The sequence below is a fragment of the Geotrypetes seraphini genome, chromosome 5 (assembly GCF_902459505.1).
Source record: "Geotrypetes seraphini chromosome 5, aGeoSer1.1, whole genome shotgun sequence".
Taxonomy (NCBI): domain Eukaryota; kingdom Metazoa; phylum Chordata; class Amphibia; order Gymnophiona; family Dermophiidae; genus Geotrypetes; species Geotrypetes seraphini.
Window position 1 is genome coordinate 200775431 of NC_047088.1, and position 13434 is coordinate 200788864.

The following is a 13434-nucleotide window of genomic DNA, read 5'->3' on the forward strand; positions in this document are numbered from 1 at the left end:
GTTTGTGCGACTCACAAATGGAAGATTAGATTAGATTAAAAAAAGCAATTTACAGTAAATACTTGCATTGTGACAAATAGTCAATCCAAAAGATTGAGATCATACTAGGACTCGAGCATAAGAATAAGGTATGTTCCTGCCATAGTATGTGCAAAGTAATATTCTTCCAGAGATGCTACCCCTGAGAAAATACATGGAAATTGATCCAGAAGGATAGTAGCTGTGGCCACAACAACAACTACAAAATTTTTATTTCAAATATGTATAAAATCTAGGGGTTAATTTCAGCCAGCAAAAATAAGCATTTTTTAGCCAGCACCAGCGTTATTTCCAGGCACCAAATATCTGGGTTTATGCATCTAGATAATTCTTAACATGGTTAAGTGTGACGTTCTGCACTTACCCATTTAAGTGACACTAGAGATATAGGACTAACTTTAATGCAGTCCAATTTAACTGCTAAACCTAGGCAATTATGCAGTTAAGTGTCAATATTCAGCACTTAACTGTCAACTCCACTCCTGAATCGCCCACAAAATGGCTGTCTGAGTTTAGCAGTCTGTGGTGATATTCAGCTGCACTAACGTAATGTAATGTAATGTAATGTAATTTATTTCTTATATACCGCTAAATTCCGTTAGGATTCTAAGCGGTTTACAGAAAATAGACAATAAAAATAAGATAAAGAATAGGTACTTTGAAATTCCCTTACTGTCCCGAAGGCTCACAATCTAACTAAAGTACCAAAGAACAAACAAATTAGCAAAATAATAGAGAGGAAAATAAAGATAGAGGAAAAAATGAGATATGAAGCATCCTAACAAGAATACATTGAACTCTCAATACCATACTGTTAAACAAAACGTACATTCCAAAATAATAATGTAATGGAAAGAAACTAATTAAATAGAAAATAATTTTAAGAATTAAATCAAATATAGAAATGTAAAAAGAAAAATAAACATTAGAAGTGAGGAAAAAAGAAAAGGTAGAGGAAGGCATATGAATAGTATGGAAAGGGAAACAGTTAAACAATAGAATTCTAAAAAATTTTTTAAATGAAAACTAAACAAATAGACACCCCCCTTTTTTAGCAGATGCTAGAGCTGTTGGTTTTATTCAGGGGGGGTTTGGAGGGGCCCTTCTTGAGGATGGTCTCTCTTCTCCTGCGCAGCGGATAGCTCTGAGCAAGCAATTTAACTGGCTTGTTAAATCACTGAACATCGGCCCCTTATGACCTAACACATGATGACTAAAAATAAAGAGCTAGAAAAAATACCAAAGAAAAAACAATAAGAAAACTGATATTTTTAAGAATCTACATAACTCTTGCCTTACAGCTTTCAGTTTTGTCTTACTTCCTTTTTGAAAAGACTCATCATATTTACTATCTTTAGCTTTCACCCATAGTTGTTTAAACACACAAGCAATAAGTTGTTAAATTAAGTGCAAACTGCAACTTAAGTGCATCTTAGAAGCACAATAATATATATACATTTTATTTTAATCAGTAAGAAAACAGGTATTGCCATTTTCAATCTACAGCAATGACACAAAAATATCAAATACAAAGAAAAGCATGTATAATATGAACAAAACCACACTGACAATTTTGTTAAACAGTGACACAGTGTACAGAAACTTGTAGAATTTTGTACAGAAAAGTTGATTCTTATGCCTGAGCCAAGCGTTCTATGATTCTTCGGTAGTCTGAAATAAGCTGCTGGTAGCTCTCTTCCAACTGCTCATGTTGCATGTTGAGGTCTATTTGGTTCATCTGGTTTGTCAGCTCTTCAGGATTTAGACATTTCTTCATCTTAGCAAGCTCTCTCTGGTTTTTCTAAGAGGTTAAACAACAGTGGTATTGATAAGGCTAATGTTATCCCTCTCTCTGGTGATTATTATTTTATCAACTTTTAAATAATAAAGAATGACATATGGTAACACCTTACTTCTGGTGATGAATGTGTAAAGAATCTATTAAACTGAGGAATGGATTTCACATTAGAATTATTTGGAGATTTACATGCTGCATATAAACTGATCTTTTCTAAGTAACTACACGTATAGAAACATACCAACAGGCATGCAAAAAGACACCTATTTCAATTATTAGGATATGAATGCACATGTGATTAATCAAGGTGTTTAAAAAGAAATCGATAGAAAAAAACCCACCCAAACACATGGTTTATAAGAAGTAAAAAGAATGGTACACTCACCCAAAAGACAGCCAAAATACCATGTACGATCCACAAAGTAAAGTTAGTTTGCTTTATTGAAAAATTAAAAAACAGGACCTATAAAGTCCCAGATTTTCTCTCTTTATTCTTAGCATACCCTCTCAAAAAAATAAATAAATAAATAAATAATATATATATATATTCTACAGTGAGAGTTAGGCTGGCTTAATTCTTAGTGGTTATAACTAATTGGCTTCTTTGAATATATTAAAAAAAAATAAAAAAGAAGCAAGTTATGTTAGAAGCCAGAAAACACGATCTATGGGGAAACTAAATTGAGAAGTTGTACTTTGCTGATTCCAGAAACCATTGGGTCACTGCTGGGAGGTTCGCAGTGGCCAAATGCCATAAAGAAAAGCCACAGGAGCCTATGTGGCTGAAAGTCAGGGCTATAAACTCACTGGTTGGTTTAACATAAAACTTGGTGGTTAAGTATAGCACAGTTATTTACCGTAACAGGTGTTCCGGGTACAGCAGTCAGATATTCTGGGTGACTTCATCCATGGAGCCCGGCATGGACAGTTTGACAAATGAACTGTTACTTTAAGTTTGAAAAACTCTGCGACTGCCTCCACCACACATGCGTGAGTGCCCTCCCATCAGACACCAACTCTTGCCCTTCAGTTCCGTAAGCAAGCTAAGATGCCAACCAGGGGAAGTGGGTGGGATATGAGAATATCTGCCTGCTGTCCCCAGATAACACCTGTTACGGTAAGTAACTGTGCTTTATCCTAGGACAAGTAGGCAGCATATTCTCACATACAGGACTCCCTAGCTTACTGCAATAGGATGGAGGAAGAACTGGCCAAATTAAGAGAATAAATTCTGTAAAACCTTGTGTGCCATAACACAACCCCCGAGTTGCAGCCGAGCTTGAGCATAGCAAAAGGAAATACAAGCTGCAAGCCAAGTGGAAATGGTTCTTTTGGTGACAAGCTTTCCCAGTCTATTTGGGTCAAAGGAGATGAAAAGATGAGGAGATGTTCTGCGAACCCGAGTCTTTTGCAAATAATAAGCCAAGGTTCATTTGCAGTCCAGTGTATGAAGAGCTGTCTCACCAGGATGAGAGAGGTTTTGGAAGAAAACTAGTTAACAGTATGGACTGATTCAGATGAAACTCAGATATGACTTTTGGTAGGAATTTAGAGTACGGAAAACCACCTTATCATGGTGAAAAACTGTAAAAGGTGGGTCGGACACCACTGCTTGAAGTTCACTCACTTGATGTGCAGAAGTGATGGAGATTTAAAAATACAACTTTCCATGTGAGAAATTTAAGATGAGCTGATGACACTGGTTCAAATGGAGGCTTTGAAAGAACAACATTAAGATCCCAAATTACCGTTTGAGTTTAGAGTCCATCTTGAGCGATTTTTTAGAAAATTGCAGTTGAAATTGTTTTTTTTCAGATGTAGATGAGGGTTTGGGGTATGATAGGTCAGTGATCAGAGATAAATCCACTTGGACTCCTTCAGGTTCTTTAGATCCTGCACTGCAGACATATGAAAACCTTGTTCTGCAGGATATTGAATCTAAACAGAAAAAATCTTTTTTTCCACATTAGAATTTGTCTAGAATAGGGAAGAATGCTTTGAAACAATTACAAAGTTATGATCAAATTATTATCCGCCGTGCAGATAAAGGGGGAGCAGTAGTGGTACAGGATAGGGTTCAATACATCTCAGAAATTACACGACAGCTCCAAGATATTTCTGTGTATCATTTATTGACAGAGGATCCCACCGAACACATTAGAGAGCTAATTTTTGAGGTAGTAGGTAAGTGGTTACAACAAGGTTTTCTTACTCAAAATGAGTTTAAGTTTTTGACGCCTAAGTATTCTAGAATTCCTTTTTTATATACCCTTCCTAAGATTCACAAGAACCTTTCCTGTCCCCCTGAGAGACCAATTGTGTCAGCCAAAGGATCTCTTCTGGAAAGAGTAAATCAGTATGTGGACCTATTTTTTAACCCATTACTTCCCTAAATCACATCATTTGTACAGGATACTACTCATTTTTTGAAGATCTTGCAGCAACATCATCCTCCTAGTTCTACAGTTTTAGTTACTCTTGATGTACAGTCATTATACACTAACATACCACAAGAAGCAGCATTGTCAGTTCTGAGTACTAGACTGGAATCTCGCCAACGTCCACACTTGGTGCCCTCTGAGTTTATTATTCAACTTCTATCTATTTCCCTAAAGAAAAAATTTTTTATGTTTCAAAATCGGTTCTATCAGCAGAGTAGTGGGACTGCAATGGAGGCATCATGTGCTCCGGCGCTAGCCAACTTGTTCATGGCACACTTTGAAGATACATATGTTTATCCAGCAAGTTGGTTTTCAAGGATGAAACTATGGTGCAGATATATAGACGACATCTTTGTCCTTTGGGAAGGATCCATGGAGGATCTTTTGCGTGCTATAGATGATTTGAATAGTTATACTCAATCTATTAAATTTACTTGCACATGTGATCTCAAGAAAATTGCGTTTTTGGATGTTCAGATTGAGATCAGAGATTTGACTTTTTTTACTACTGTCTACTGTAAACCGACTGATCGTAACACCTTTTTGCATTTTTCAAGCTCTCATCCTCAGCATTTGAAGGAGAGCTTGCCTTGTTCTCAAATTTTAAGATATCGTTGGATATCGTCGGAGGAATATAAGTTACAGTCAGTTAGACTGAAACAGAAATTGCACAGTAGAGGATATCCTGAACAATGTGTCAACAATGCCTATAGAAGAGCACTCTATAATCCCAGAGAACGTCTTTTGGAATATTCTAAATCTAGGGATGAAGATCAAAGAATCACATGTGTATTGCCTTACTCTAAGCAGGCTAGCGTCTATGGCCATAGTTTGAAGAAATATTGGAAATGTCTATCAGTGCATCCTTGTTTTCGGGAGTGCACTATGATGTTTTCTTTTGCACGCAATAAATCTATTCAAGATGAATTGTGTCCCACAAGCAGGGTAGCTATAGAACCTGTAAGTGAACAGAGGAATATGAATACGGTAAGAGGACATACTAAGTGTGGTCATTGCTCCGTATGCAGTGTTATGGAAGAGAGTTCATCTTTCACCAATCCAGCAGATTTGAAATGTTATCAACTATACCATTCCACTAACTGTACTAGTAGTGGTATTGTATATATTATTAAATGTCCATGTAATAAATTATATGTGGGACAGACCTTGAGAGCCTTTAAGACTCGGCTCATAGAGCACCGGTCATGTCTTCTGAGAGAACGCACTGAAGCTACGATGGTGCAACATTGCATGGATTACAAGCATTCATTTGAAGAATTACGCTGCTGGGTTTTGGAGTGTGTGTTTCCTTCCATTCGAGGTGGGGATTTTAAACAATTGTTACTTAAGAGAGAACAACGCTGGATATTTGTTCTTCAATCCTGTACTCCCATTGGTTTGAATTGGGGTGTGGAATGGAAATCCTTTTTCTAATGCTTTTGTTTTGTTATTTTTTCACTCTGACTTTTGTTTTGGAGTAAATATGCATGATGCTGATGTCATCACGTGGGCGTGGTGCCAGGAGGAGTCCTATATCAGTTAGAATGTCGGGGGGCCATTTTCTTGACAGAAATTGAAGCGGGTGAATCGATGCTGTGAGTTGAGCTGCAGTGGAATATATGTTTTCCTGTCCTTTTAGAGTTTTTTTAGCTCTGTTTTTGTGTTTTTTTCCAGCAAATCCCTGAAGAAGCGCACCAGCGAAACAGGGAACCCTGTTGGATTATGCTAGTGGTGATATTTAGTAACTGCTATGCTCTGAGTTTGTCTCCTATGGAGTGATTTTCTCCTGCTTCCAAGCTCCAGGATCATGTTCTTGTGTTTGCAATTTGATTGAGAAGACAACAATTTTCAGATAAGTGTTTTTTTGAAAACTTTTTGAGACTTAGAATTAAGACTGTTGAAATTCACTGTGAAATTGTGTCCTCAAATTTTTGGGAGTTTTTGACCGAGGATGTGTCTGCTGGCTGCAAGTGATATTTGCAACTAGCCTGTCTATATGGGTTGCTTTGATTTTCCCTATTAGACACTGAGGTCTTTTCTCCCTTAAGAGTAACACTTGGACTTGTTATCCTATACTCTTGAGGTTGTGCTATGTGGATATAGATTTATTTAACAGCCTCCCTTGGTTCTAATTATTTTTTGTAATTAAAAATATATTACAGAAGAGAGCAGCCAACCTTGAACAGCCAGTAACAAAAAAGCCGTCACTACGGACAGAAGTGTATTACTTTGATGGAAAAGTATACTTTTTATTTTATTAGAAAGAAAACCTGAAGTACTACGAAAAATATAGAAAAGAAATAAAAGATATGAAGCGGGAAAGTCACAAAATCTGAACGGAGTTTAGAGAAAAACGAACTTCTTCGCTCCATGGGCACGAGCTAGCGTCAGGCAGGAAAGCACTTGTGAATGCGCGGTGTGGGCAGTTGCAACGTTTTTCAAACTTAAAGTTACAATTCACTTGTCAAACTATCAGTGCCGGGTCCATGGATGACATCACCCATATATGAGAATATGCTGCCTACTTGTCCTAGGATAATGGATAGTACATCTACTAGGATAGTACAGAATCAATAAAGACAGCAACAAACCGATTTGTATGAGAAGTGATAGTGTACAGTCAAATTTCTATGGCAGGCAAGCATTTTTTTTTGGGAGGGGGAAAGGTGCCAAGTTGCTCCTCTTCTTCTGAACACCTCACCAAACTACTTACCAATTCTGAAATATGATGAAATAGTTATATGTCCCCCCAAGTCAAGGATCTACTTCTACACGGGACTGGTAAAGATAATTCCATCTATCTCAAAACTTTAAGAGCGTGGGGGGGGGGGGGAAACACTGCAAACCTTATGCATATCTGTTTATTTTGCTTCCCTATTATACTTCCGCAGCTAGCCTTCATACAAAGTTTGATAGATCCAGTTGTTACAATCTTAACACATATGTTACCATCTGATATGTTTCTGTTCTACTGATCTGAGACTAAAGATTAATAATATTAAAAGATCAGATGCAGGACAAATAGTTTACATAAGTAAAAGTCAAGTACAGACCTTGAATGGACCAATTAATCGTCTTTTGATATCCAGCCTATACAATCGAGCTTTTTCTGCATCACTCATATCTGTCATGCGTAGTCGAAGGATTTCATATATCCGTCTACAGTGTTGCTGTTCAAAACAAAAACCAAATAAGATCTTTTCAAATGAAAACCTCATTTCCTCAGTAAAGGGTTTCTAAATCTCATCCTTGACTAGAATATAGTCCTATATCAATACAACAAAATTATGCATGTTAAGTTATTTCCGCAAGATCATTAGGCTTACCTATAGCTTGTGTATTTCCTTACCTCCGAGATACGTAGTTAAACCTAGAATTATGGAAAGCTTTTTTTTTTTTTTTTTATAGAGTATCTAAGTGAAGATTTTCATAATAGTTTCATACTGATCTCATATTATATCAATACCTTACAGACAGAGCACCCCTCAATTTGGCTCACAGATCTAGATGGAAGGAGAAACCGGGGATCTTTTATAGGATGCAAGGATTGGAAAGCAGCATTGCCTTATTGAGGGCTGCCAATCTGCAAGGGAATGAATGGGGTTAAAAATATGTATCAATGGTATCTTACCCTTTTTAGGCTCCAACTATTTATCCATTATTTTGGAGAAAGTATGGTGCATTGGATACTATGGGTCAATTCTGGTGCTCCTACCCCAAAGCTAGTGCATTTTGAAAAGCAGTCGGATGCAGAAATCATTCTTGGCTGGAGATCTTGCTATCTTGGGATCCAGGCATATATTTGGCCAAAAGAGTAGTTTCAGGAATACTCCAGTTTCAAAAGAACCTTATTCAACACTGTTTAAATGCAGTTCAACAAATTTAGTAACTGCCTGGAAACAGAGGAAGTGTCACCTATATATAAGTGGATCACCAAAACTTTGATATAGTGCAAACATGGAGAAGCTTACAGCCTAGAACACCAAAACTTTAAATAAATGGGAACAAATTTTGGGCCCTTTCCTTATTCATTGTGTTATAGGGCCAATTAGGACCTATATAATTTAGACGCCTCCCTCCCTCCGTTTTTATTTGCAGAGGATGGGAGCAAAGGGAATATTTTTTGAAGATGGGGTGATAGGGACTAATTCTTTCTAAAAATTGGAGGTAAATGTTTGGGGCTAACATTTTGTGAAGGTATTTGCTTTGTTCTTGAGAATGTTCTGTTTATTGCCATTTATTCAAAAGTTTATTACTGTATTTTATATTTAACCTTTAATAAAAAGATCTCTTTTTTTTATAAACATGCTAAATCTGGTTCTTGAATAAGACTACCAGACATGCTGGATTTTGGGGAAATATTAATCAATTCAGGCAATATGTGTTTTCTTCCTAGATGTGTCCTTGATCATGAAAGTGGTACTCATTGGTTGGCTTCAAATTTGTGCATGGATTGAAACTGAACAATGATGCAAAGGGAAAAAGAGGTCATTTTTCTCTCTGCATCAGAAGCAGAGGAAAGGGATGGGACATTTTTGTCAGGCATATTCAGGCTATCAGCCCCGATTCCATACAACCCATACTAAGCTGAAAAAAAGGCAAAGCTGCTCCCATCCTAAATATGTTCAATGTAGGCCCTTAGATTCAAACAGTTTTAACATAAGAACATAAGCAATGCCTCTGCTGGGTCAGACCTGAGGTCCATCGTGCCCAGCAGTCCGCTCACGCGGCGGCCCAACAGGTCTAGGACCTGTGCAGTAATCCTCTTATCTATACCCCTCTATCCCCTTTTCCAGCAGGAAATTGTCCAATCCTTTCTTGAACCCCAGTACCGTACTCTGCCCTATTACGCCCTCTGAAAGCGCATTCCAGGTGTCCACCACACGTTGGGTAAAGAAGAACTTCCTAGCATTCGTTTTAATTGTGTCCTTTTTCAACTTTTCCGAATGCCCTCTTGTTCTTTTATTTTTTGAAAGTTTGAAGAATCTGCCCCTCTCTACTCTCTCTATGCCCTTCATGATCTTGTAAGTCTCTTATCATAAGAACATAAGAAGTTGCCTCCGCTGAGGCAGACCAGAGGTCCATCTTGCCCAGCGGTCCTCTCCCGCAGCGGCCTATCAGGCCTAATTGCCTGAACAGTGTCCCTGACTAATTTTGTAACTGCCTCTAATCCTCTAATCTTATCCCTATAACCTACCTCTACTCCTATCTGTACCCCTCAATCCCTTTGTCTTCCAGGTACCTATCCAAACCTTCTTTGAAGCCCTGTAGCGTGCTCCTGCTTATTACATCCTCCGGTAACGCGTTCCATGTATCCACCACCCTCTGGGTGAAAAAGAACTTCCTGGCGTTTGTTCTAAACCTTCCCCCTTTCAATTTCTCTGAGTGCCCCCTTGTACTTGTGGTTCCCCCATAATTTGAAAAATCTGTCCCTGTCTACTCTTTCTATGCCCTTCATGATCTTGAAGGTTTCTATCATGTCTCCTCTAAGTCTCCGCTTTTCCAGGGAGAAAAGTCCCAGCTTTTTCAGTCTGTCAGTATATGAGAGGCCCTCCATACCCTTTATTAGCTTAGTTGCTCTTCTCTGGACTCTCTCAAGTACCGCCATGTCCTTCTTGAGGTACGGCGACCAGTACTGGACACAGTACTCCAGGTGCGGGTGCACCATTGCACGATACAGTGGCAGGATGACTTCCTTTGTCCTGGTTGTGATACCCTTCTTAATGATGCCCAACATTTTGTTTGCCTTCCTGGAGGCTGTGGCGCACTGTGCCGACGTCTTCAATGATGTGTCTTCCATCACTCCCAGGTCTCTTTCAAGGTTACTCACCCCTAGTGGTGATCCCCCCATTTTGTAAGTGAACATTGGGTTCTTTTTCCCTACATGCATGACCTTGCATTTCCCTATGTTGAAGCTCATTTGCCACTTTTTGGCCCACTCTTCCAGCGCTGTCGGATCTTTTTGGAGATTTTTGCAGTCCTCCGTGTTTTCAACCCTGCTGTATAGTTTGGTGTCATCCGCAAATTTAATAACCTCACATTTTGTTCCTGCCTCCAGGTCGTTAATAAATATATTGAACAGGAACGGTCCCAGCACCGACACCTGCGGAACTCCGCTCGTGACCCATTGCCAGTCTGAGTAATGGCCCTTTATACCAACCCTCTGTTTCCTGTACGCCAGCCAGTTTTTGATCCATCGGTGGACCTCCCCTTGCATCCCGTGGTTCCATAGCTTCCTTAGCAGTCTTTCATGTGGAACCTTGTCGAAGGCTTTTTGGAAGTCAAGGTAAATGATGTCTATAGATTCCCCTTTATCCACCTGGCTGTTTACCCCCTCAAAGAAGTATAACAAGTTTGTGAGGCATGACCTGCCCTTGCAGAAGCCATGTTGGCTCGGCTTTAGCTGCCCAGTGTTTTCGATGTGTTCCCAGATGCTGTCTTTAATCAGCGCTTCCATCATCTTTCCCGGGACCGAGGTCAAGCTCACCGGCCTGTAGTTTCTTGGGTCTCCCCTTGAGCCTTTCTTAAAGATGGGTGTGACATTTGCTATTTTCCAGTCTTCCGGAATCTCTCCAGTTTTTAAGGATAGGTTGCATATTTGTCGAAGTGGCTCAGCTATTTCGTTCCTTAGTTCCTTGAGTATTCTTGGGTGAATGCCGTCCGGACCTGGCGATTTGTCGCTCTTTAGCCTGTCTATCTGCCTGAGGACATCCACCTTGCTCACCTCTAGTTGGATCAGATTTTCATCCTGATCTCCTTTTACGATCTCCTCAGGTACCGGAATGTTGGTTGTGTCCTCCCTCGTGAAAACTGAAGTGAAGAACTCGTTTAGCCTGTCAGCTATCTCCTTTTCCTCTTTTACCACTCCCTTTCTGCCTCCATCATCCAAGGGTCCCACTTCCTCCCTTGCTGGTTGCTTCCCCTTGACGTACCTGAAGAATGATTTGAAGTTTGTTGCTTCCCCCGCCAGTCTCTCTTCATATTCTCTTTTTGCTTTCCTAACCACTCGGTGACACTCCTTTTGATGTTTTTTGTGCTCCTTTTGGTTGTCTTCTGATTGGTCCTTTTTCCATTTTTTGAATGATGCCTTCTTGTCACTTATTGCCTTTTTCACTGCATTTGTTATCCACACTGGGTTTTTTGTTCTATTTTTTTTGCACCCTTTCCTGAACTTGGGGACGCACAGGTTTTGTGCTTCGTGCACTGTGCCCTTATGTAAGGTCCAGGCTTTTTCTACGGACTCCATCTTCCTTGCGGTGTCATTGAGTTTCTTTCCCACCATTTTCCTCATGTCATCATAATTCCCTTTTTTGAAGTTCAGTGCTGTCGTTGTAGTTCTTTTCACCTTTGATGATCCAATTTCTAGCCTGTACTGGATCGTGTTGTGATTGCTGTTTCCTAGTGGGGCTAGTACCGCCACCTCTTTAGCGGGTCCCCCTAGTCCGGTGAAGATTAGGTCAAGAGTGGCATCTCCCCGTGTTGGTTCCGTGACCAGCTGTTCCATGAAACAGTCCCTCGTGATCTCCAGGAATTTGGTCTCCCTCGTGCAGTTTGAGTGCCCTATACTCCAGTCTATTCCCGGGTAGGTGAAGTCCCCTATCACCACCACACTTCCGTTTTTGCATACCTGCCCCAGTTCAGCCTCCAGATCCTGGTCGATTTCTTCCGTTTGTCCCGGTGGGCGATAGTACAGACCCAATTTTATGTCTGCTCCAGTTCCTCCGGATAGCTTAACCCATAGTGATTTCAAGTCATCCGCCCTTGTTGTTGTTTCCATCCTGGTTGAAGGTATGGAATCCTTTATATATAGCGCTATTCCTCCACCCTTTTTGTGTGACCTATCTCTCCTGTAGAGTTTGAACCCTGGTAAAGCCACATCCCATTTATTGTCATCAGTTCACCACGTTTCTGTGACTCCAATTATGTCTAGGCCTTTTTTGTTGGCTAAGATTTCCAGCTCTCCCATTTTAGCCCTTAGGCTCCTAGCATTTGTGTATAGGCAATGTAAGTCCCGGTTGTTCGCCTTTCTTGCAGGTTTTCCTCGTGGTTTGGCGCTCCTGGCGACCCCCTCGTGAGTTGCCAGTCCCCAAGCCTCGTCTCGGTCATCCTCCTCCTGTGGTGTGTCTGTTTCGTCCTCAGCCTGTTTCCCCATTTTTGGTTGTCCCTCTGGATTCCATTGTTCTCTGTTAGTCCTGTTTGCCAATTTCATTTGTGCCCTAGGCCCCTGCAATTTGTCCTTAGGTCCTTCTTCAAAAAATTTCCACTCAGTCCTGAGCCCTCTTTTACAGTGTCCTTGCTCAATGTCCTTGGCCCTGGGCATCTGCATTGCGTCCTTAGGTCCTTTTCCCAAAATTTCCCACTCAGTCCCAATTCCTTTTTTACAATGTCCTTGCTCAGTGTCCTTGGCCCTGGGCCCCTGTATTGCATCCTTAGGTCCTTTTTCAAAAAATTCCCACTCAGTCCCGAGCCCTCTTTTACAATGTCTTTGCTCAGTATCCTTATTTGATACTTTTGTCCGATGTGTCAGATCGACTGTCGGCTTTCTCCTCTTCCTCAGTTTAAAGCCAAATCTATGACGCTCTGGATGTTGCGTGCCAGCATCCTTGTTCCAGTCGTGCTCAGGTGCAGTCCGTCTCTCCTGTAGAGCTTATTCTTTCCCAAGAAAGTTGTCTAGTTTCGAACAAAAAGGAAACCCTCCTCTTCGCACCATCTCCTGAGCCAACCGTTTATTGCTTGTAGTTCACTCTGCCTCCTTGCGTCTGCTCTCAGTACTGGCAGGATGTCTGAGAAGGCTATCTTCCTTGCCCTCAGTTTCAGTTTCCTCCCCAGGATCCTGAACTGATCAGTTAGTGCAGTCCTGTTGTAGCTCCTCCTGCTGACATCGTTGGTTCCAACATGGATTACCACAGCTGTCTCCTCCGTCTCGGCCCTTTCCAGGATCCTCTCAATTCTGTCGATGACGTCCTTCGTTCTTGCCCCCGGGAGACATGTCACTAGTCGGTCCTCTCTCCCTCCAGCTATGTGACTGTCCAGTCCTCTCAGGACTGAGTCTCCCACTACGATAGCAGATCTCCTCTTCCTCAGCTGTCTCATTAGTCTCAGGTCTGTGTCAGTGGCGCAGTCCGCTAGTCCTTCCTCCGGGTTCTGTTGGGTCTC

The 13434-nt window shown here is 40.7% G+C and overlaps 1 protein-coding gene across 7 annotated transcripts in view; it reads right to left on the bottom strand.

Moving 5' to 3' along the window:
* Window positions 1–1471: 1471 nt before the first annotated feature.
* HAT1 (histone acetyltransferase 1) overlaps window positions 1472–13434 on the bottom strand; it is a 109884-nt gene continuing 97921 nt past the window's right edge. For all 7 annotated transcript variants that reach the window (XM_033944425.1, XM_033944423.1, XM_033944424.1 and 4 more), the window contains 2 exons: window positions 7332–7448; window positions 1472–1840 (listed from right to left, as the gene is read on the bottom strand). In XM_033944425.1, the coding sequence (XP_033800316.1) occupies window positions 1673–1840; window positions 7332–7448 (285 nt within the window). In that variant the 3' untranslated portion in view covers window positions 1472–1672. The remainder of the gene's footprint in view (window positions 1841–7331; window positions 7449–13434) is intronic.